This window comes from Kryptolebias marmoratus, linkage group LG1 (assembly GCF_001649575.2).
Source record: "Kryptolebias marmoratus isolate JLee-2015 linkage group LG1, ASM164957v2, whole genome shotgun sequence".
In the NCBI taxonomy this organism is placed as follows: domain Eukaryota; kingdom Metazoa; phylum Chordata; class Actinopteri; order Cyprinodontiformes; family Rivulidae; genus Kryptolebias; species Kryptolebias marmoratus.
Genome location: NC_051430.1, coordinates 14,790,667 through 14,816,163, shown reverse-complemented (window position 1 = coordinate 14,816,163; position 25,497 = coordinate 14,790,667). Strand labels below are relative to the sequence as shown.

The 25,497-nt window shown below is 40.7% G+C and overlaps 1 protein-coding gene across 1 annotated transcript; it reads right to left on the bottom strand.

Annotated features, from left to right (window-relative positions):
* Positions 1-1,150: 1,150 nt before the first annotated feature.
* On the bottom strand, positions 1,151-22,656 carry cemip2 (cell migration inducing hyaluronidase 2). The gene is made up of 24 exons (XM_017417357.3): positions 22,411-22,656; positions 18,799-19,154; positions 18,559-18,699; positions 17,385-17,952; positions 14,572-14,741; positions 13,974-14,165; positions 12,908-13,077; positions 11,460-11,672; positions 10,683-10,888; positions 9,785-9,854; positions 9,021-9,149; positions 8,440-8,528; positions 7,241-7,372; positions 6,846-6,881; positions 6,454-6,609; positions 5,510-5,687; positions 4,890-5,105; positions 4,589-4,800; positions 4,219-4,401; positions 3,708-3,927; positions 3,515-3,610; positions 3,253-3,398; positions 3,027-3,133; positions 1,151-2,947 (listed from the first exon to the last, which is right to left on the bottom strand). Exons 2-24 carry the CDS (start codon positions 19,133-19,135, stop codon positions 2,748-2,750), a joined length of 4,167 nt encoding a protein of 1,388 aa, XP_017272846.1. The 5' UTR covers positions 19,136-19,154; positions 22,411-22,656; the 3' UTR covers positions 1,151-2,747.
* Positions 22,657-25,497: the final 2,841 nt, after the last annotated feature.

Below are 25,497 nucleotides of genomic sequence, written 5' to 3'. Positions count from 1 at the left end.
ATAAAAACATAAAGGACACAATAACCACTGTGTTACAATGTAAGAGTGTGTTGCCATAGATATTGCCTTTGCGTGAAATAAAACACAATATAACGCTAAAGGCTGCTGCCCACACAGGTCCCTAGCGTCATATTTTTAGCCTTGGCATTTCTCTAGATGTATTCACACAGTTCAAAAGCCTTGGTATTACATAATTAAAGCTAAGCTGTAACAAATATTCCACCCCTCTTTGTCACATAGAAACGAGATCATCAGAGAACACTAATATCAAAACGTCTGAAATGCTAGTCACAAGTGGAGATGTGACAGGAATGTTCCCTCAGCCTGACCTGATAATCAAGTATCATTGTGAGAGTTAAAATGTGTCTAAACCCAGCTAAAAGAATGGGTTTTAGAAGCATTAAGTGAGAGGCAGTGAAATTTCTTCTCCCTTTCTCTCTCGGTGCAGCAAATATCTGTGTCAAAGAGCTGCAGTTGTCATCGTTTTGACTGTAAATGAGGACACCATTGTGTGTCTTCCCTCATCATTTACTGAACAGTGTGGAGAGTGGCCAAGGCCACAGAGTATTTCACGGAAAAGTACAGTCACTGTCTGAGCCATGCAAAGGAGCTTAGCTTTGCATATTTCTTTCTGCAAAAGGTTTCTATTTTTTTTTTTCTTCTTCTTGCTAAAGTGAAACCCTTAAAACAACAACTAATAAACATAATGCTGAACTAAACTTGCGTGTGAATGCTATTTTATAGACTGTTTCACCACCATTAGTTCTGCAAGCCCAAATAGCAGCAGCAGCTAGCTGTAGCACTTCCAGCGCAGCCTGGGAGTTCTTCTGGCAGGATTATCATGATATTTTTGCTGAAATAACTGTGTAATGTAAAACTGATAGCGATGTAAAAGTTTATAAAATAGCATTTGCATGAACCACTATTGAAATTTTGAAAATTGGAGTTGCTTTAAAATGTTGAAATCTGCTTTACTTGGACCTATTGATGAGCAGTTAATGACTAGTATGAGCGAACCCACTTCCAAAGTGAATCCTGTGACTTAGACCAAAGTGGTTTAGCTACAGTGTACAACTGGTGCAAACTAAAACCAAGACCTTACCGAGGAGGCCATACTGTAAAGGCAAACAGTACATAATAAAGCATAAAATATTATCACAAAGATTAAGTTTTATTTAACTGACGATTTCTTTATAACAAAAGCTACATTTTCACATCAAACATTTAAAAGAAAATCTGAGTCGATCAACTGACAGGAAGCCGAAAGACGGCAAATACACAACATTCACTACGATTTCTACATTACAGTCGAAGTTCAAAACTATATTTACAAACTATATGACAAACTTTGGTTGTGCATCAACTGAACAAAAGGCAAGTGACGGATTATCCCTTGTTCTTCTATTCGTTTCAACAGTAGAGTGGTTAAAAGGCAACAAGGTAATAGTTCTCCCTCCAAGTCACTTGATCAGTCATATATACTCACACAGTTATAAACAGGAACCTATCACTGCTCAGTGGGGGAGCCCTGCTCGCATCCATACACATATTAATGAATACATCATCTTAAAGTAAAGCTGTATGCTGCAACTCTCAGCAGGTATAACATCTGGAGGCATCTGCTGCTCACTACTGCACAGGCTGGGTACACATTTTTTTTAAAATGCTTCCAGTAATTAAATCTCAGCATACTGTTTTGGTAATAATGCACATTTAAAAAAAAAAAAAAAAAAAAAAGGTCATAAATGAGGCAGACGACGACAGGTAAAAACATTCAGTTGTGTTTGAGAAAACAAAAAGGGAAAAAGAAGTCCTCTCCGTTTGTGCTGCGCATGAGGCAAAGTTGTCAGAGATCAGTGTGAGAGGATAAATACAAACAGAGGGGAGAAGAAACGAAGATCCAGTAAGTCCATGTAGGAATCCACACAAAAGGTGCTTTAGTTGTACAGCTGCACGATGATCAGAAGAGGTTTTCAGGTAAAACTTTCAGCTGTTACAGATGCTGAGTAAAAACAGAACAAAATAAAAACCCAACCTACATAGTAGTAACTTATCTATTTAATGGAATTTCTTCAGGTAGGAAAGCAGAACAGCCTGAAAAGTTTCACATGATTAAATATTCATGTGAATATGGCTTGGTGGTAGTTGGTTTTGCTGCAATATTCAAATTCTAACAAAAAAATGTTTATTTTTTTATGTAATACTGTTTAATTCTTAGATGCCTTTTTTCAGTTCCAGTCTGATCTCATCCCATTTCAATCTCATTTCCCAGACAAAACCCATTTATTTTCATAATTTCCTTCAGGTTTGTGAAAAACTAATCCACTGTTTTGCATTTTGATAACAAATCAAATCTATTCTGTTTATTTTTCATCTAAAATAAGCAAAGAAGCCTTTATCTTGCTTTTTAAATGTTTGTTTGTTTGTTTTCCCCCTGTTGTTTAAGGTAAGTTACAGATTTACTGCTGAGCTCCTTTTAAAAGTTTTGGCTGATTAAGACGTTTTTGTATCTCTTAACAGAAAGTGCACTGACTTAATAGCCGTGAGGCAAACCAACACAAACACGCACACAAACAAAATCAAACAAATATTTACCCCGTTCATATTATTACGCCTTTCCCCCACTTGACATCTTGTCACTGGTAATAAATTAAAATTCAGCAGTTCACATTCATCAGCTGGCTGTGTGTTTGTGTATCTGTGTGCAAGAATGGTTCTGGGTAAGTATGTTGTTCAGTTCACATTGGTCACTGAAGCCCTGTGGCCTTTTTGAGAAGCTCCAGGTCTTTGCGAGTTTGAGCCGCAGGTGGTGAACAGCCGTAAGACTCCAAACCCAGGGGCAAGTAGCGCTCCTGCAGCCCCAGGACATCATCGCCTTGCCCAGTTTGCAGTGAAACCCACGAAGGGGGTAAAGAACCACCCAGGAAGCCCCACATTGCCAGACTGTCTGTTGTGAAAGGCAGCAATAACAGTGCGTGAGAGAAATGAACTTCGAATGCAGCCGCTGGACGGCAAATAAAGCTTACCTTTAGTGCGCAGATCAGCAGCTTTGGCCAACCCAAAGGAGACCAGATGTGGTGCTAAATCAACCAGGCTTTCGGGCTGACCTCGAGTTGCCATGAGGACGACTGACCTGGAGACGGACAGGTTGGTACATGAAGCATCATTCTGCGCACTTCTGTTACAATGTAGCGTGGCGAAAAGCTTTTAAACTCCTGATAAAAATGAAACAGTAGATTTGCAGAGACTTACCGCTTTGGAATCCCAGTTTTCAGAAACTGTTCCATCTTGTTATCCATCTTAGCAAAAAAGGTTTTCTTGATGACTTTCCCAGAACAGGCATCCACTGAGACCAGGAAAAACCCAGGCTGAGAGAAGGGCATGGTCACTTCATTCACCTGGCAGGGAACAGGAAACGTTTAAGCTGTTTAAACAAACCTGATCAAAGCTCTGCATTTGTAATCGTAGTTTTCAGGGGTTTTTGGGATGTGTTAAGGCATTCCAACAAGCTCACAGTGATAAAAGAGGGGTCATCTTTTTCCTCTTTGCTGCTGACAGACTTCACTTGTGTCTGAAGATAGGAAGTCCACGGTTCGCTAGAAAACACAAACTGAGACAAAAAAAACAACAAACAAAACATGATCTGTTGCACTAGCTTGTGTTTGAAGTGGCTTATTCTAGGTCATTCTGAATGTAACATTACAAACCTGCTGAGCGCCGCAGTCCTTGCAGGGCTTTGTGTTTAGAGTTGGCATGGACAGCACTGCTGAGGGGGTTTTGGAGTACTTGGGGTAGGCTTTAGCTGTGCAGTTGCAGGTCTGTTTCGATGTTGTTGTGGCTGTGACTTTCACTCTTTCGCAGCCTTTCATTGAACAGTAGCTGTGACCGTCACGACCATGCCGGGCCCGGAGGTAGAACCACAGTAAGCTGGGTATAAAGTCAGGAGCATCAGAGAGCAGTCAGCGTGACAAAAGAAAAATGAAACACTTAAAATAAAACCTGATGTTAAAGATTGCTCAACCTTTGCTATGAGAAAACTGACCTTTACATGCAGACATCAGTCAGGATTAAAAGCCAAACTAAATGTCAAAAAAAAAAAATCCTCCGACTGATTCTTTATCACTTAATCATGTCGCAGAGTGTTTCTAAATCCGAGGGTGCATGCAGAGGTTACAAGACAAACAACAGAAAACGAGGACCGCATCTGTGTGCTCTCACCCTGCAAGTTTGTCAAAGAAGTACTTCCTTTCCGTCGGTTTCGCCTCCAGCTCGGCAAGCGACGACACGGTGCCGTAGTCCGTGATGTCCTCAAACACGTTCCTTTGCCTGTCGTAAATGTCGCCCATGATCTGAAATGTGGTGTTTGATGGGTAACAGAGTCCCACCAGCACCCAGGCATCTCTGAGTAAAACAACCACAGAGACATAATGCACAAATTAAAGTGAGTAGAATTCATTACACTTTTATTTGTTAGAGCTTGTAACGTGGCAAAGATCAGACACAAAGCAGCTGAAGGATATAACTTAATGGACGTCATAATAAATAATGCATTCTTTGAGAAAGCCACGCTGTTTTTGTTCCTACTCACTTATCAAAATTGATGAGCGAGAGAACGAGCTCTCTGGGTGCAGGTCCACTCCAGTGCAGGGTGTAGCTCTTACTCATCATCAGGACAGGCTGGTACTGCTGAGATGACGCCCCCTGGCTGTTAATCCCCCTCAGTACCAGAGGAGCATCGGGGTATTCATCTCTGCTGATGGACAAGCTGAGGCCGGGGGCTCCCCAAGTCTGGATGTACACCTGACAGAAAGACAAATGTTGTGGCAAAGCAAAGATCGGGACGTGACCCGGGGAAGGACGGCGCCGACGTTGATCCTGATGTATTGTACCTGGGAGTAGCGACCGCTGCAGGTTACTCCGTTCCACTCGGGCATTTTCACACAGCCAGGATGCTGGATTAGGTAATTGTCTGCTCGGCCGACATATGTGTCTCTGTAACCTGTTACCGACCCATCCACGTCGTGAAAGATGGAGTTTTTGTCACCATCCAAGTCGTTCTCCTCAAACCACTGTCCGGGGCGGCCAAAGAATGCTCGGAGTTCCACCTGGGGATGTCATTTATGATGAGTGTTGTCACTACTTCCGGTAATCACATCAAAACAGTTCAGCTTATCACTGCTTGAGCTCTGATTTTGGTGTCGACTTCAATGCAGACGCTGTATACCCATAAATACTTTTTTATGAAAACAAATATGAGTCCCATCTCTGCATTTCATTGAATATTAGTCGTTGATTAAACTGAAGTGAATGAGCTGAAGACGCACAAAAAAATTACTTGTGCATTACTTTGCTACCAGAAGAGGGTGTCAGTGATTTACAATTGACCGGGCTCCTTACAAGGCTTCTCTTTGGAATTTATTACAGCCCGTTTCAGCCAGGACACTAAACAAATAAAAATACTTGGTCTTCAAATATTCAAAGCAGGTAAAAAAAAAAACATTTTCCTCACAGTGGGGTGGAAGCTGAGCTGGGTCAGGTTGTTTCTTGGGGTCAGCTGCCACGTGTTCTTCAGGTTGAATCCCACTGCACTGGTATAACGCTCCGATGTGTAGTTGAAGCCTCGAAACGTACTTCGTGTAAGCCGCACTGGGCCGTCATAGATCTGAAAACCCCGAATCGGGAACGTCCTGAGGCGGACATTTAAAGAGAAATAGTCCACGATAAGGCAGAAGAATTTACAGGAATAAAAACAGTGATTGTATGTAAAAGAAAAAAACAAACTTTTCAAATCATGGAAATAATCACAGCAGCATATAAAGAAGTGTCAAAATTTGGGTTACTACTTCTAATGCTTTTCAGTGATATACACATCAGCAAGCTGCATTAGAGAACAATTTATGTTTCTTAGGATCCATTTATTTTTGTCAAATAAAATGACTTGTTTCTGAACAAAAATCCTGAGGTGATTTATTAAGTCATTTGTGGCCACAAACAGCTTAAAGGTAAAATTAAAAAATGACAACATTCCCATACTGTAATAATCTAGACATCTGATGAGAACAGCTTTTTAAGTCCTGCCGCCTTGACATAAACAAACGGGATCTGTTGCACCTTTGGTAAAATCAAAAAGCACACCTCAGATTTTGTTGACTCTTGTAGATTCACATAGTTTTTATCTTGCTTCCATATGTTCAAATATCCCTTTATTATTATTTCTTTTAGGTTTAGCTTTAATTAGTCATTACTAATTGATGACACCATAGTTGGTCAGAAACTGTTGAAGATACCGTGAAAGGGAAGTGAGTCACAACAAAACTTCATTTCACAAGTTATTCAACAGCCAAAAGCAGCGTCATTAGTCACTCAATAACCCACTGCCTTTCTGACTAAGATTATGTTTCTCTTCTCAGTACTTCCTGCTTTGTAATTTCGTCGCTCTTTTCTTGCCCTTACCTGTTTCTAGGCAGTGTCCTCATCTTTTTATCGACCCCTCCGACTCCCCAGTATTTATTCTGCCCTCCATTGGTTCCTCTGTTTCGGCTTTCACCCACAAACAAGGACTGTCTCACCTCCTGGCTGGAGCCTTCATCTTTAGGGTAGCTACCATCACTGTAGAATGAAATAATACAGACATGTAGCATTTTACACATTCTGTATTCAAATATGTATGATAGTTCGTGCTTTTTGAGGCAGCCAAAACTCTGGGGCTAAATGCACGAGTTGTTTGCTGTCACATAAACACAGATGGTTTTTGGAAAGTTCATTAAGCAGCACATGCAGGTTCAAAAGCAAATACGGCTAAACAAACCTAAAAAAGATTTTTAAAAAAAAGCTAAAGTACAAACCTGGCAAAAGATAGTCCCACTCCATTGTCTGCGAAGCTGAAAAACAAATTTATAAGCATGTTTTATAAACAATCTGTAAGTAAAATGCTGCTAGTGCATTTTATTTCAGTTCTAGCATTTGAAAAATAAAGTCCCAAAATGGTCAAATATTTTTCGACAGAACAGAGAAGAACACTTGATTTAATTTTAAATCTATGAATCACAAAACTTCCTAGGATGACCACTGGAATGTGAAACAAATTGGACTGAAATATAAAACTGATGCAAATCTATGATTAAAAAAAAATCAAAACCAGATGGCACTGTTGGTTTTCAAGCATTATATTTCCAGCAAAACTCCTCATTTCAGCGGTGACACCTCTAATCTGCTCGTTTGACTGGAACAGATCACTCACGCAGAGTTCTGGATGACGATGTCTCCGCCTCGTATCCACGCGCCCAAGTCGTTGTTCTTGAAGGAGATCAGGGTGTCGATGACTGCTGCCACACGGGGACGAGCAGGGTCGGCATTCTGATGAGGTCGAAATCTTTAAAAAGCAAAACGAACGGTGAACACACTCTTGTTGTACGTGTCAGTTTCCATCAGCTGTATTTATTTGATGCCGATTCACAAAAAAAAACCTAGCCACAAATCAATGATGTAACTGATAACAAAACAAAGAGGTTAAAAGTCTTATTTTAAATACTACAAACTGTGGGCAATGCTCATTACTTCCCATAATGCAACCTGAAGGTGACATTACAGGAATGAAAACACTGTCATTAAAACAAAACGGAAAAACCCTCCAGCTAAACACTCACTGTATAAAATTTAATTTGCTTAATTTTGACTTTATAACTTGAAAGCCATCATTATTTAAAGCCTTCAAGCACTAACCCACTTTTTTTTTTCTTTTAAGCATAAGGTGGCATGTCTGGCTCTAAGTTTTAAAAATAAACTTAGGGGACCTAAGTTTTCCTCAAGGGAAAAGATCTGACCTGAATTTTAAGCTCCATAAAACCACAGTCATTCTCTGAGAAACTGTTACCATCTAATATCTTCTTACTTGAGTTATTTTACAGTACTTATGTTCCCCTCTCACAACTAGCAGAAAACAGTTTAACATTTAGAAATTTTCTGCTCGTGTTTCTGCGCTCACAGAGGCTATGTATGTGTGTGTGCGTGGCCAGCAGTCTCAGTGGACACAGAAGATTTTTTCCCATCTAGCTGTGGGCTGTGTTTGTGCAAGAATTTGCCGAGTGGAAACTCTATCTGTAAAGCTGTGTTTTCTCTGTCAACACAAATCTGACTTCCCCTAAAATGCAGCAACACGCCATGCAGCTATCATTCCCAGTCAATGGCCATGTCCCGGGGCATAAATACAACAGGGGGCCCTCAGGACCTTTATTCATACGCATTTATTAACTGAGATGTTGAACAAACATATTAGTAAACCACCAATACCTAAATATTTACACAATGTAATTATACATTAAGACGAATGCGATAACCAACCAAAAAACTTTTAAAAGAGCACAGTTACGTGTGTAAACATATACAGACGACTGGAAATAAGTGATTTCAATAACATTTACAAAATGTTAGAGCACACACCTGGCACTGTTTTCCAGACAGAGGTATTCCCGTGGATCAGCAGCGCTGGCATTGGTAGTCTTCACTCCTTTATCAATGAACAGCCCAGCCTAAGAGGATTAAAGCATGATTACAACAAACAAGTTGTTCCTGCAGCAACACATGACGGACTCCATTAGGACTGACGTGAAAAAGGCAGTGTGTATTTTTTTTTCTTTTTAAATAGTGTGGTACCATTCTATGACAAATGCAACATGTCACTGAATGTCTTGTGTATATGGAAACTCGTGCTGTGAGCTGGAATAAGTGAGGTTTAGTTTTTGACCGCAGGGCTCCTTCCTCTATTGGAGGCTGCTGTGGTCGGACTGAATAAAGAGCTCACAGTTCACCTGCCCGATTTCTGTCATCGCACAACAGAGCACCATTGTAGAGTCCACTCGCATGCCTGTGTGTATCCATGCATGCGTTTCCATGCATATTTTTGGCAAGAATTAAGAAAGTATGCAGAGAATTTGCTTCTTTTTTGAAAAAAAAAAGCTCGTCCTCAACACAGGATTTTAAATAGTATCTAATGTTGCCGTGGGATGTAATACCAGTGATACCTTAAAGTTGGAGTGCACACGGTTGTTGTAAAAAATTCCAAGAGGAGTGAGCTCCGCCTTGGTCTCCGGTACCAGCCCGTGAGAATCTCCAGTGGAAGAGCTGTGAAACACAAACCATATCCCAGCATCCTGGGAAAGGAAGGAAAAGTAGAAAAATGTGTCAGAATAAACGTATTTTTACTGCTGCTGCACAACCGCAGGGATTTCATTATCTTCACTTATATACGATCATTCTATAGGTGTATTAGATAAAATACAGAAGCGACGGGATACAATAAGCTGAGCAGGATGTCATACGGTTCTTTTTTATGTCCCAAAGCAATAATAAACCAGATCAAACGAATTAAGTTTGAACCCCTCTATCCCTGAACCCTTATTTTTTAAGCTTAAGTGAGTGCTGTAGACCTTATAACCCTTTGCTATTAGAGCTCCACATTGTTTGGACCAAACTAAATAAGGTTATCTTTTAATGCTTTCATATATTAAAAGTCTCACAATGTTATTGCACTTCTTATTCGAACACATAAACCTTTAACTCCCATTTTATTGATAGATCACTTTGTTATGAGCAAGGAAATTTTTAATTTTCTTATATAAAGTAGGCCAAAAGATTGCCTTCACTGATGCAACAGTTCATACATCTAATGGGAGGGTGGAGGTTTACCCATTTTAATGAACAATTTTCTTATCTTGTTTACTTTTTTTATTTCTTATTGCTAAGAATCTCTTCTGAAGCTGCCTTCCCATATCAAAGATGTAGTTACCTGAGAACCGGCAGCTGCATTGCTGATGAGGTTGTTGTTGGGGTTGGCGATCCAGAACGTTGAGACTGCCCTGGAAAGCACCGAATCCACACAAAGATACAATCATACAAACATCCACTTAAAAAAAAAAAAAAAAAAAAAGTAAAAGACGATATATTTGGACATATTAGATTTTGTGGCAAATATAAGTAAAGGACATGGATCCAAAAAAAAAAAACTTGCCGTCTTCTTCAACTCTCTCAATAATCCACCTCTCTAACATGAACTCATGAACAGGATGGTTGAGCCAAGACTCACAAACACACATGCACAAATTCCTGGAGACTAACCTTTCTCCTTCTGCAAAGAGGCTTATTTTTGTTGTTATTTCTTAGATATAAAAACATCCCACAGAGAGGGAAGGTTGTTTTCACATTGATAAAACTATCCTGCTGGTATCGCTCTCAACTAAAATTACAGAGCACAGTATCTCCTCGCAGACAGATGTAAACTGTCTGTTTTCTCTCAAACGATGTCCGCACCGTATCAGACTTTCTTACATTGATTTCAAAGTCTAAGATTTACTTTTACACTAGCAAGCATTTAAAAGTAGTTCAAATTAGTTCTAATTATGCCCTTAATAGTACTTAACCAGAACATAAAGCTGGTAAAAAGGTTGACTCGTGTTACATGGATTGTTATAGACAGCCTCCTTCTCTTTGTTGATATAAATAGCTTATGACAAATGGTAAACCACATTCAACACCACCACGCACACATAAATATAGCAGCTTTCACTTCCACATTTCAGAATCATATAAAGCTTCTCGATAAGCAGAAACGTGTGTTGTCCTACATCTGTTTCCTTTGTCTCTGCACGTATCTCTAACTATGAACATTCAGAGATAAAGCCTCCTACTTGCACTCGGTGCTCGGTGAGGGAGTGTAGCCCTTGTAGACGTTGTCCCTGATGCTGGTGCACAGAGTCTCGTTGCGATCGGTCGGCAGCAGGGTCCCGGGCTGAGTCAACAGGCCAAGGTTGTGGTAGAAAGTGTTCCGCTGTTCGATCCCATCTTCAAGGAAAAAACAGTGGCCCAGTGTGTCGTAACCAACAGTGTTCTTCACCTGGGTCGGAGGGTGGAAGAACACACAACACAAAGATTTATTAGGAGCCTAAAAGGACTATAGAGGAGTTCTCAGCAGGAGGGGGAAGATAAATAGGCCAGGGTTTCATTAAAACTTTTTTTTTCCCAATCCAAAGAAAATATGGTTTTCACTCAAATATGCAAACCATTTTGGTAAACAAGGCTAGAGGAACATCTGTTCATTCACTTTAAACATCCCGAAGGGGGGAAAAAAGGTACATTTCTAAATGCTAAATGTGTCTGCTTCCCCACATACTTCAATTTTTTAAACTAAATATCACAGTACTTGAAGCAATGCAAAAAAAAAAAAACTGTTAAAGAGAAAGCAATTTTAAATGGTACAATAAAAAGGGAAATGGAAAAATTAGTATATTACATCCAAAAATGTCTACTTATTTCCTCCACAAAGTTAGGAAAGCTTCAGTCCTAAGCTGTTACAATAAACTTGTGGTTGAAGATGTAATGGATAAGCATCACTCATCTATAACTTGCTTTCTTTTTTACATTTCTGCACACACAAGCATCCTCACACATGCAAACACTTTACTAACCAGAAGGCCATTGGTGGCGTGGACGGTGAGACAGCGGGAGAACGAGTGATGAATGGAAAGTCCGTCCACGTAGGTGGGCTCCCTGTAGCCTCCCCTCTGGTCGACATCCCCGCACAGGTGAAAGTGGAGCGGGTAGCGGCCTTTTTCTCCCTGCTGGCCCATGTTCTTCAGCTCCACGTGGGACAGATGCACCGAAGAGAAGTTGGCCAAGACCTGCGTTGGCAGAAACGTGAGCACAGACGGGATTTCAAAATGATTTACGCAACACAGCGTTACAGTATAACAAACCAAGAAACCATTCCAATGGTTACGTGAGGAGAAACCCTAATCAGCAGTCAGCTGGCAGATACAGAAGATTAATTAAATGGGTTAGGTCTTCAGTATAACTCTTCTGGATGTTTCTTTCTATAATCAAACTGTTATATGATATACTGCCACTGACAACATGAAGCACCAAGTCAAAGTCCTGCCAAACCACAAGTGGTAATAAAACAGTGATGTCAGCTATTGTATTATAAATCAAAACAAAGCACATCTAGAGATAAACCCAACAAACAGGCAAACATGGATGTCAGTGCGAACACATCATACACAGCTCTGTTGGAGGTCTTCTGTGGGTAGAGCCCAATCCACAAGGGTCTGGTTTCTGTTAGGGAGGAATTGGCCAATCCTCTCAGCAAACTAAAACTCACCCAAATACGCACAGCTCTTAACTGACCAGCTTCCTCACACTCACTCTGCGACTTACACAAACACAAACACGCAAATAAAAAATTTGTTTAGACTGCCGCTGATGCCTCGAGCAGGAGCAAAGTCTGACATATGCATGTAACGGTTCCTAAGAAATGCAGAAAGTCATAATTCTGTTTCTAAGTCATGCAACGATGTGAAAAGTAAATGGTGTACCTCAAGAGAAAGACAGACAACGTTAGAGACAGACATAATAAAGTGTTTTTTTTCCCCTTTTAGTAAAAATGTTACAGTTAATAAAAACTATTCTTTGTTCAAACAAAAGGAGAAAATTACATATTCCGAGTGGTGCTAGAACGGTTTCATGAATGGTTTCATATGTACATTTACCAAATTAAAGCCATGTGGGTCAGGAAGTTATGAATGTATGAAAGCTTTCCGCAGCTTTTCTTGTTTGTTCAAATTTATAGAGTCTGCTGAAGACTAAGGATGAAAACAAAAATCAAAGCTTGATATGGGCTGGAAAAAGAATTTAGGAGAACAAGAAGCTGAATGAATTAAACATGAATGACTCCTTTAAGTGCAAAGTGTGAATAAATACATATTTTTATTGGATGGAAACTGTAAGGCAGATTCCTGCAGACATGAGGACTTTCCATGAAAAAGCAAAGCCATAATGTGACAGCTGCAGATTTTACCAAGAAATCCAGCCTAAACAACAGACATACAATAGAAATTACACACAGACACACACACACCTTGATGTGGCCTCCAAAGGTGTCATGGTTAAAGTACTGGCACTTGTTGTTTCCGTAGCAGGAGTTTTCCATTTCTCCGTGGATGAGAATGTTTCTGGAGAGCAGAGCCACTTCAGCACGCATGTCGACCCCATCAATGATTTCCCCAACGTGGTTATATCGAGGCTTCCCTAAGAAGCACAGAAAGGGCAAATTCTTGGTCAAAAGCTAAAACAAAGTTCCTAGTGAAAAACCACAATTTGGCACCAATTTCTTACCCTTTCTGGTTTTGGCACAAATCATATAGAAAAATACGAAATAATATATGGAAGAACAGTTTGAGGCAGGAATGGCATCACTTAAGCTTCCAAAAAAGAACAATAAAACAAACAAACAAACTCAAAACATGTGCAACGCATAAGTGATCAAAACAGAAAAAAAGACAATAAGCAGATTTTTAACAACGCAGAAACTGATTTTGCCTAAAGGGCACAGCCGGTATTGGTCATGCTTAACAAATTCACAATTGCTCAGCCTTCGCTCCAGGCAGCAACATAAAACTAAGCACATATAATACGCCCTGTTCTCCAGGAAGGGAGTGGGTGTTTGTTGACCACAGAAAAATGAGATTAGGATGCAAGTCAGATAAAAAAGAATGACTGCGAACATCACTGAGGGAGCAGAAGAAAGTCCATGAAATGCCTGCAGTTAATAGAAAACAAAGTTACTTATGAAACATAAACTAATAAAATCCTTTAAAATGTTCCATCACCATAACTGCTGGAAAGGAAATAAGATCCCACTGGACCTGATGATTATTAGCACAACATCTACTGATCATATTTATCATGAAGCGTGATACCATCCCGACTTCTGTAGAAAAATCATTACATCCTCACGTCAAATGTTGTAATAAGGGTTTCGTAACCATTCCTCTTGTTCCGTTTTTGTTCAAAGAAATGACAACAGCTCAAGCTCATGAAAGAGGCAGACTCTCCGGAGGACAAATGCTGACACGCCTAAAGTCGGATTCAGTTTGCTGTTGCAGAAATCAATTGCGCACAGACACCGCTGCTGTTTGCCTCACCTTGTATCCTGACCTGTCTGCTGGTGCAGTCGGGGCAGGGCAGCAGAGTAAACTCTTCAGCCTGGTGCATGGAGTAGTCTGTGCTGGCGACTACAATGCTGTCGCCTGGTTTCCAGGTCTGCTGCACATCATCCTGCAGGTTTAGCACCACCTGGTCCGCAGCATTCACCTGGAAGCCCATGATGGGGTAGCCTGTGGTGAGTGGCACAATATTATTTCATTGAAATAAAACAGCCAAAAAAAAAAGTGGTGTTTATAGTTACTATTTTAACCAGGACCAAATAATTGTGTGAATGCTGGTTCAGCTGCTTTTAGCTGCTCTTCTACTGGTTTTAGCTGCAGACCGGACGGCTTTAGCTTTTGTTAAGTTTAATTTAACAATTAATGTTTATTTAAAAAGTTCAAATAATTAAGTATCTAAAACACTAAGAAGCTATGCAAATAATATAGAATAAACTATTCTAGCCTAGTTTTCTTAAAGTGTATAAGTTCACAGAATCAGATACATTTTATCCACAGGGACAAGGATCATAACTTTATTTCTGAACCAAATAATTCTTGTTTTTGAGCTCATTCATCCTCGTAAGCTGGTTCTCACCGTTCTTCCACTCGCTGTAGGCAGTGACAGAGAAACCAACTCCATTTATGGTGGTGAAGTTACACCTCGCTACAGCTCTTCCTCCCGTGTTAAGGTTTTCATGCTCCCTCACTTCCTCGGAGCAGGACGTGTTACCACCTCCCACCACAGAGACCAAAGCCCACGCTTGCCTGAAGAGACCAAAGGAATGAAAAGAAAAGTAAGAAGAAAAAAAAATAACTAAAAAGGAGGAAGTTAGAAGTGTCATATTTCCACATCACAATACAGAAATACTCAAGCTGTGGCCCTTAGCTTTCCAAAAATTATTTAAATAGAAGAACTGGTTTAAGTATTTTAACCTAATAAGAGCTCAAATATCATTTAAATACCAAGACTCATGATGATGTTTTAAACTATAAACTTGCAGCCCTATATCAAATGCTATGTGTGTATTGAACATATCCAGGCATTTGCAACAAATGAGTATGAACCTGTTATGACTGTCACAGATGGATGCACACTTTCTCAAAGTAGCACCAGATTAAGTGAGCTAATTAAAAGTTTAGAAAGATGGCGACAAAAAAAAGAGCTTTTTATTTATCCTGGTTATGAATTGTGTTTGTCTGATTACTGTATGTCTTTGTAAAAGGATCAGGTAGAAAATGTGTTATTTAAAGTACTTTTGACTGACTGCCAGGAAGAATAAATTGAAAAATAAGCAATATACTGAAGAATACTGTATCACAGAAGTCAGGGAATTAATCAACTTAAATCATGAGATTTTAGGGAGAAGGTTAATATCCCTCAGAAGAACAATATATGTTTAATATAGTTACTTGTTATTCACTTTAATTAAATAGAAAGCTATAAAGCAGGAATTATTTTAAAATGGGATTACAATGATTAAATAAGTAGCAGATTAAATCATTTCATCAGACAAATATTCTGGGTGTGGATGATGAAAGATTGGGACTGGGTGGACTTCTGAGGGCGTATGATCTAAATCAAGGCGGTGTCAGAAGTTTATACAGTTTTGTGTGTTTCAAATGACATTACTGCAGCTTCTTTAGAAATAACGTCTTGCTTCTGTACTGACCACCGTTAGATAAAAGAGCCTAAATAAACATGAACATAGCAATTATAAGTGAAACCAGTGTAATGAAACATGTCGTGGTGGTGCATTCAGAGGTACAGTAAAATCCAGGTCCAAAGAAGTAACATTTGTCTTTGTGCAAACTGATCTCGTTGGCATAATAACAATTTAAGGATGTATTCCTGTGCGATGCAACAGTGGTTCTAACTAATAAACAGGACCCACCCTGTTTATTATTTCAGACCTATCCCCATTTGGGATTTGATCATTTTCTAACAGCTTCATTGTTTGACTGGAACAACAAATGTGAGAAAGCCAGAGGTGAATTCACTGCAGACGACCATAAACGCATGTCTCCACACGCAAATGCGTGCGACTGAGACAAAGATTAAAGACGAAGGCCAGCAGCCCATACGCACGATTCATTTGTGCCAGGAAGCACTGTTGACGCCACTGAAGCCAACCTTTGAAATATGAAATGCGTTTGGGGAAAACGGCAGCAAATTATTTTTCTATGAAAAAAAAAAAACAACAAAACAATGCAGTAAAAATCAACAGCTTTGTCACATCTACTCTTTTATAATGAATAGTTGGTTGTATTAACTATAACACATGAGGGGTCATAACGTTTACAAGGAGTTGAAGTACAGACAAAAGAATAAAAATATTTTAAAAAAACAAAAACAGAACCTCATTTATCATTGCTCAAGCCAACAGGTGGATTTATTATTTAACTCTCAGACTATATCAGCCAACTTTAACAATATATCAATTGACATAAATGCAAACTACCTACATTAAGCAAATACAAATCAAACTAAGATTAAAACAAGAAAACTGTTTCAAATTTATACTAAAGAACACTCACACTCACATGCACCACTGGCTCCACAGAGCGCTGCTGTGTGGTTGAAAACCCCTACACTGCTTTGGCATCCACCTACAGAGGTGAAATGTGACGCTGGAAGAGCTGAAACATAACCTGGCTTCAGTCAAATAACGACTTAAGCAGGTCCAGCTGCAGAGAACACAATTGAAAAAGCTGATCTTGTACATTTTTGTGTCCGAGTGGCAGTAACAGAAGATCTAACGTACAGTGAAACTGACAACCCTCGTCTTATTTCGCAATGATTTATCACCAATCCATATGAGCAGGACTACAGCCTGTATCAACTTCTGTATCTGTTCTTTGCAGATAAAAAGCACAAGACATAAAATCTGCTGAACTGGCAGATTTTGTACAAATCCCTTAAACTTCGACCTTGGCCCCGTTATCCTGTACGTGCTTCCTTGTTCTGCTGAAGCGCGATACAGCAAAAACACAAGGGAAACAGGAAGACGGGCAACTAGATTCAAGGGAACGTGCCAAATGAAACGGTACATGAAAAGGACGTTTTTCCAGGGGAGGACAGGCACGGAACAAAATGTTGGTACTCTCAGTTCAAGTATCAAGGCTTCAAAGGTGGGACTGTTTTCCTTAACTGTCAGAGAAAAACCTATTAACCTTTTTTTATCAGCCCCAGGAGACCAAGAGTCAACGAAACACTCCAAAAGACATTTCCACTGAACACAAACAGAGGAGCGAGCGATACAAATCCTGTAGGAGAGCTAGCATGTTGTTAACACAGATGATAACCAAAACACACTTGCACATTGGTTAGTGTTTAACAGTCAACGCACCCTCCCCATGGGAAGAATCCAAAACAGAAACAATCCTTGTGCACGGTTATTGTATTCTTACCTGTATTTGAGATCGTAAGAAAATCTGCTGCCAAGTATCTCCTTAAAGGCGCTCTTGGTTTCATCCAGCAAGCTTTTGACAGCAGAGTCTCCCACAGCCAGCGCGACTATGCTTCCTGCTGGCAGGGAGCGGAGGAGCTTGGTGAGCCACTGGCTGTCGTTACGGGAATCGTGTGTGTCGTAACGTCTGTCGAAGAGCAAAGCGGACGTGTCCTGGTCGAACACGCGCAGGTTGATGCCTCGGCTGAAGTTCTTCTGAAAGGCATAGCCCCCCGTGGAAAGCCCAGATGGCGGGATGCTTTGGGTTAGCAGTGACCAGGAGACCCTCTCAGCGCCGTGCAGCTCTAGAGTTCCACCGCCCATGACGCCGATGAACTTGCGGCCCAGGCCCGGCACCTCAGGGACTGCTTTGTTGTCTGACCGGCCAATGAGGGCAATGGTCGCATGAGAGCGGTAGCGGCATTTGGGCGACCCGATGTGAAAGGCTCCGCCATCTTCGATGAGGATGTGATGGGTTCTCAAGGTTATGTTCTTAGAACCGTCAACACTGTCGGCAAAAACTACCCGACCTGTAAGAAATCGAAGGAAAACAAGGAGGGCTTGTGTAAAAAGGTTTATAAATTGATGTATAACGGTTGAATGAAATACACAACATTACAGTTTAAAAATATTCCTTAGGTCAAATCCCATTTTCTAGCATTACCTCTACCTCTTGACTCTTATTTTGAAGCCACAAAGAGGAGCATGGCGCTATGCCCATACATGGCACGAAAAAACTGGTTATTAAATCGACGAAAGCAAACTGTAATACATGATCAAACAAGTCATTACAGAGAAATATTTTTAATGAAGAAATACCACTCAGTTTTTGCTTTTGGTTTATGCTTGTTCAGGGTACTGATAATAAAACCAAACGTAAAACATCAGATTTTTTTTTTTTGCAAGTGCAGCTCATTCCCCTTAATTTCAAAGCATGCCCCCTAAAAAATAAATAAAAATCTTTAAATAAATAATAAATAGAAAATTTCTTAAAAGGTTAAAAAAGCCCCATTCCTTTTACCTTACATGACAAAAAAGACAGACATCTTCAACCTGGCGTGAATGTGCAAAACACAGAAATAAGGCTGAAAAGTAATAGGAAGACGTGAAATGGGATTTGCTCTCAGTATTCTTACCTCCTGATTGGATGGTAAGTGAATGAAAGGTGGCAGAGGATTCAAGTCTAAACAAATGTCCTCTCCTGACAACAACAGCTTTGTCTGGTTGGAGGCCTGGATTCCAGCTACTTAGAGATGGGTCGTGGTCAGGACAGTTCTCTGTAAAACGTGATCCATCAGGAACATTTTAGAAAACTCAACAGTCACACAGAATTGTATACAAGAACATTCGTAAACATGTCAGTCCGTAATACTAACCATCGAGCACGTTTCCACTTTTAAGACTTAGGACAAGTATGAGTGTAAAGAGGAATGCGCCCAGGGACGCTCCACAACAGATCAGGGTGTTCTTCCGTCGCTGGAGGTTCTGAGCGAGTTCCCTGAGGCGGTTCCCTTCAGACAGGCTGAGCGCAGTCTGCTGCCGTTGCTGCGGTGGGCCGCGTGGTTTCAGCGGTGGAGGCGGCGGAGCTTTGGCAGGTGGAGGTGAGCGGACAGGGGCCACCCGTCCGGGCACGTAACCGGGACACCTCGGGGGGTTGCCGTGAGGCAGAGCCACAAACACGGGATAGCGGCTGGGCCCGTCGCTTGTCGGCATGGTACACTCGTCCACTGACCTGAGGGGGAGGAGTCGGGGGGTGGGGGTGGGGGGTGGAGACAAAGGAGTGTAAGGCACAAAATGGACTTTTACACAAACACATCCATTCTTATAATGATCAAAATGTTTTAAAAAAAACAAGAAAGTTACTTATGCAGAATGTGATTTATGCACTTATGGACTTATTTCTGTCGGCTCAGAGTTTCCACTCAACCAGAATATTTGACTCCACTTCAGAATTTTATTTTATTTTTTAAGTGTCTTGTTCAGATGGTTCAGCGAGATCACGTTACACATCGTGATTGAATAAAGTCATGAATAAAATGCCAAAGAATAAAATGAATGACTGATTATGAAAGAATTCAGACAGAGGAGGCCAAAGCAGAGGAAGAAGACACGAGGGCATAAGGAGTGAGAGGAAAAACAGTAGGAGGCAAGGGAAGCAAAGGAAATTATTTAGGGGGGGTTGGCGGGGACAAGCAATTACCCACCAAGCAGCTCAGCTTTGGACCTCCAGGTAAATATCCAGGGACCGTGTTTCGAAAAGACTATTCAGCTTTTCTTCGAAACGGCAAACCTTATCCTCGACTGATTTGTGTTGAGAAGCACGACATTGGCCGCTCATGTCAGCAATAACAAAAGAGGTTGTGAATAAATGGATCACAACATTCTTCAGACTAAAATACAGCCAAAACAGATGGCACCAATTACAGTAGGAAAGGAGGAGAGGGCTTTTGCTCGAGCTCAAGTTTTTTTTTTTTTTTGCTCCGTTTATTTTGCATAAATGGAAAAAAAACAGCAGAAAGTAACCAAGTTCGTGAACACACGTAGTTGTATTTAACTTCAGAAGGCATACAATGACTCGGGTTCTTTCCAGCGGACTCCCATTATCCTAAATTAACCTTATTTGAGTCTAAATCCAACTCGCTGTGCTGACACTGCTCAAGCGCGCGAGAACTTTCTATTTATTCTGCGGAGGCGAGGTGGGTCTGTACGACTGTATAAACAGAATCCAGGCCAGAATCTGAGCACAACACAATGAAAAGGTCATACGGGCATACGGGCAAACCAATGCTTATAGGAAATGACAGCGCAGGGGAAAAGCCCTGACGTGCATTTTTCTCCATCAAACTCCCTGAACGGCACAGCTCGCTACTGTGTGTTTTTCGGTGACCTTTACAACAGAGAGCTGCAGGTTGGAGCCCATTTTAAAGTGTTGCTAGTCGACACGTGGGAATGGGTTGCCTGTGCGCCACTGTGCTCACAAGGAGAGACAACAATTCGCCCTCAAGCTCACAATTTTGGATCGCCTATTAACATAAACAGTGGGCACTTTTGTGGATGGCGGGAGGAACCGGAGCACACAGAGAAAACCTGCGTGAGCGCACGGCGAACATGCAAACTCCCCGGCTGCTGTGAGGCAACAGATCTAATCACCACACTCACTACTATCCTTAAAGACTCACACTTCTGATTTTGACTGGACTTTCAAGTGTAGTTTTCCCTAAAATGCAAAAAAATGCTCATAGTAGGCTGTGTTAAAGTGAACAATCATGCAAACTCAGGTGTTTTAGTTAGGACATCTGCTTATTAAAGGCTGCAATCTTGCAATAGATACCATTTTCAGGAGAACGTTGACCCATTTGTGCCTGATGGAGGATTCTAGCTGTTCGACAGTCTTGAGTCTCCTACCTCATTGTTTGAGCACAGCGATTTCTCCAGATTATTGAAATCTTTTGATAATAAACTGTAGGTTGTGGGATATTCAAGTTTCCCCAATTATGAGGAACATTATTCTGAAATTGTTCTACTTTTTCTCTCCCCTCACTGGTGAACCTCTGCCGATCTTTACTTCTGAGAGATTCAGCCTCTCCAAAATGCTCTTTTTTTATACTCAGACCTCTTACTGAGCTGTTGCCAACTAACTAAATTAGTTGCAAAATGCTCCTCCAGCTGCTTCCTATTCGTACCACTTACTTTTACAGACTTTTGCTGCCCCCGTGCCAGCTTTTGTTGAGATGTGTCGCTGCCATGACAGTCTAAATTACCTCATTCTTCTTCCTGACAGGGGTGCAATTTCTGAGTTTGAACAGTCGACATGTTCACTACGCTCCATTGTGAATAAAACATGGGTATGTGAGGTTTGAAAATCGTTGCGTTTCGTTTTCATTTACATTTTACACAACGTCCCAACTTTTTCAGAAGTGGAGCAATAGTTAGCAGGTGCTCTCAGTACAAGTGGGAGAATCCAGCTGATAGAAAAAAATTTAAAACACACGTCAATTGTTGGAAGCAACCTGGTCACGCAACAGTGCCTCGCATTCGAAGATGTACAAATGAATCATTTAGCCAAGTGGCAAACACACACAACACGACCATTGTCTCGACAAGCCAATTAGTCATCATTTTACCCAAGAGCAACAACAAACCTCTTCAACTGGTAAACAAAGCCATGCCCCATGGAGGACTGCAGGACAACTACACCTTTATCAGAAACTTCACAACCTCCAGTTTACCCAGTTCAACCTGGCTATCCCGGCATGGGGTTGTCAAACTGCTCCTGCACACTGAAAACTAACTTTAACAAAAAAGGGTGCTGATGTGATGGGACGAGTCAAACTTCCTCTCAGGCAATGGTTTCATTCCCCACAAATTAAACGGGGCCAAACTACACCTAATGGGCTGTGTTGGATAAAAACCAGGGACTCCCACCCTCGACCCTCATGCACTTTTGTTGGTTTTAGAGCTACTGAATATCAAACAGATGTGCGGAGAGACAGTGTAGTCCAAGCTGGACAGACAATCGCACATTCCTCAGCTGTAAAATCACTCTTTGCTTCTTTGGACGTGGACACTGGCTGTGTTAAGAGAGTGTAAGCCATGTGTTTCCAGCCTTGAGTCACCGTGAGCAGAGGGATGTCTGCGCTGTCACGGCTCTGTAACTGAGAACTGTGCAGGGAGCTGGTCCAAGCTGAGCCACAAGACGGGTTTAATGGATGCATTTCGTTATTTATAGCGACTTATGGGTCTGGTTTTAGTCAATGAATGTCACACTTCATCGTTGTGTTAAATTGCGGGGGGGGGTGTCCTGGTTCCCGTCACAACAGAAAAGAAGAACCGAAAAGAAGCGAAATAATGCAAGCACCGGGTCTTATAGTTGGGACACGTAGCGACAACTTGTTCGAGATTAGCCGGGACGCGCCTGAGTCTTAAACTTACTAACTAATGTTGGTTAAAAAAAAAGACTCCCCCACGGGAGGAAAACAATGGCTCACCCGGTGAATCCTCTTCCACCCCCACTGGTTGACGGACGGACTCAGTCAGTGTGGTCGGCCGGGCGGACGGTGAGGCGGTCCTGCTGCTTCGCCGCTCTGTCCATTCGCTCTCTGCCGGAGCCGTTAGGAAAGCCTGACACTGAACACAACCCAGACAAGTTCGAGCTTTTCGCGTTCCTTTATATAAGCCTACTTTCTCCACACTTTCTCCTACTTTTTTTTTTTGTTTCTGCTGATAGGTTGTCTTTCGTCCGTCCGTCGGTCGGTCGGCCCCCAACCCCACCAAGAGAAAGCAGGCGCGGCTTGGAGGAGAAAGGAAGTGAGGATGCGTTCACGGACAGTCGGGGGAAAACCACCAGCGCTTTAAAGAGAGCCGAATGAAGACTCCACGCGCGGCAAAATACGGCCCGAGGACCTGAAGCGGCCTGTCGTCATCAGTCTTCCGGCCCTTGATGTCCTCAACAAACAAAAACTGTGCCTGATCTCAGTTTGTTTATAGTTCACGCAGGAAAAAGCCAACTATAGGCAGAAAACATCTTGCATTTACTGCTAACATTGTATAAAAACCCAAGTATTTCTAAGCTGAGCTCTTGATTTTACAGGATCCCAACAACACCTCTGATGCCCTCAGATAACAAGGAAACAACTTGAACTGGAAAAATTTCATTTTCTGTACAAATCAGTGTGAATGTTGAAATTTACTGAAAACTAAATAGTTCAAGTTAAAACTTTTTTTAAAAGCATTAATGTAGCAAAAAGCTAAATGTGGCAAAATGGAAGCTACTGTTTTGCAACTTTTAGCTGAAGTTCTGCTGTTTTTAGCTAAAAGCTCTTTTTTCCCCTCTGTGTTCAATATATGGGCTCCTATTGCTTTAACCATCCACCACAGAAACAAAATCTTCGCCACACGTGCTCTAATGTTGCAAGTGGTTCATGTAGAGTGACAGTTTTGCTATTTTAAACACAGGGCGGAACTAGACAACCTGTCAGGTTTTTGGCCACATTGTTCCATCAAAATGTCACCAGCTGTAATCTGCTGGTTTGCTGCGCAGACATGAGTTAGTAAATGCAAAGAACTATTAAAATCAATACAATAATACATGTAAACCAAAATAAACAGAGTGAAGGGGCATATTTTGTCAATATCTACTACTGATGTTATCTTATGCAGTGGAGTCATTTCATGTTGAGGTATACTGCCACCTGCTGGTTTAAAAAGTAGATGCTCCATAAACACACATTATATACATAGACACAGCATTCACATTTTCTTTATAATTAGTTTCAAAGGAGACTAATCTTTTAAATTGCTCTGATCAATTGTTTTGATCAGAGCATTGTGAGCATGCATTGTGTTCAAAGAATATGTTGGAGATGATACTCATCTACAAACACACCAAATATTATCTTTATAGTCATGTTGAATTTTCTAAGGTCAGCCGGAGCTGCAGCAACCATCATGAGTTCGTTAGGCTCCAAAAGATAAGAAGTTGTAGATGCACAACCAGTGATCATTTCCTTAAAGTTCTATTAAAATGAGATATTTTGCTAACAGACAGAGTTGACTGCAAACAGTCATTGGCAAAACTTTAAAGGTCTTGCACGAAGAATATACGCTGGGTGATCAGTTTCAGCAACTACCACACCAGTTTTTAGCTCCGTATCTGTAAAACTGACTGATCTATAACTTTGTTTGAAGGACAGTTGATTGTGGCAACAGATTTTGGTAACAAACACATGCACACATTCAGACATGGGGAGAAAACATTGTTGTCCGTCTTCACCTCTTGCTGGGAGGCGATGCCTAGGATTTTTTTTTTTAACATTACTATATACTGTAACTCCTGTACTTACAGTAAAATTGATAAAGCCGTCCCTCTTAAAGAGCCACTATAATCTTTCAGTCATCTCCTGATCCTATAAAAGGGTTACTTGAACAAAAGCATTAACCTCAGACCTTCCATTCAGTAAAGTCTCATTCAAAGTATTATTATTCAAAGCATGGCTTTTTGTAATGAATACCCTTCTAATTTAAAAAAACAAAAAAAACCAAATCATTTTAAGAAAAATTAAAGTTTCAACCACAACTTAAAATTTTTTCTTAAATACGATTTTTATTTTTTGTATCCATGGTAGAATTACTATATAATTGTTAATACACAGTTTGTTTGTACTGAAAGATGCTTTACAAATGTAATCAGATTACACCTGTCAAGGTGTTTGGTACAAAAGACTGTCTGAATGACAGCCTTATTATGGAGTTTTAGAGGAAATAAAACATCCAGCTGGTAGATGCTTCTGGAAAAAAAAAAAAAATAATAATAATACAAAAACAATTTTGTTGAGCATGTTACAATAAAATTTAAAAAGCACAAACTTTTAAGTCAAATAAGAATGTAATTAGAATAAACATTTTAACAAATAACGTGAAAAAAAAAAAAACTGATCCCGATGTCTCGGTCAATCTGAAAAACTAAAAGCTGTTTCTGCCCCTCGGCAGGAGAGCAGTCAAACCTGAAGGTTCACAGTAGCACCAGTTGGCATAATGGTGTTCTTCTTTCATGGGTGTAGGCTTAAGTTTGATGCAGGTGTTAAAACAAAACAACAAAAAAAAAAAAAAAAAAAAAGACATTTCTTCTGCAACTCAACGTTTGCCACAGTCCAAAACCAAAGCTGTTCATGGCATGCAGCGGCACCGACAGTGGCTGGTGCTTTATTTAGCCTCCCTCAGCATTAAAGAGCAAATCAACCCGCAACAATGGATTTGGAAACATCATGCAGAAGAAAGATAAAATTAAGACAAAAGTTAAATAAACTGTCCCTGATGGAGGCCTTTAACGCTGAGCTCATTAAAGCTCATTGTTTCCGAACAAACACAGCAAGTCAATAACCAACTTACTGTTTAGTTCAACTATACTGGAGGAGAAAACTATTCAAAACTACCACATTGTAATATTTTTAACTTCCTGAACTGAAAAATGATTCGACACCAGCAGTGATGGTAACATGTCCTGCTCCTCTGACTGGCGTTAGTGGTTAAAGTTGTAATCAGATCACTGACAGCAGCTGTTACAGTAGTTCTGTTTC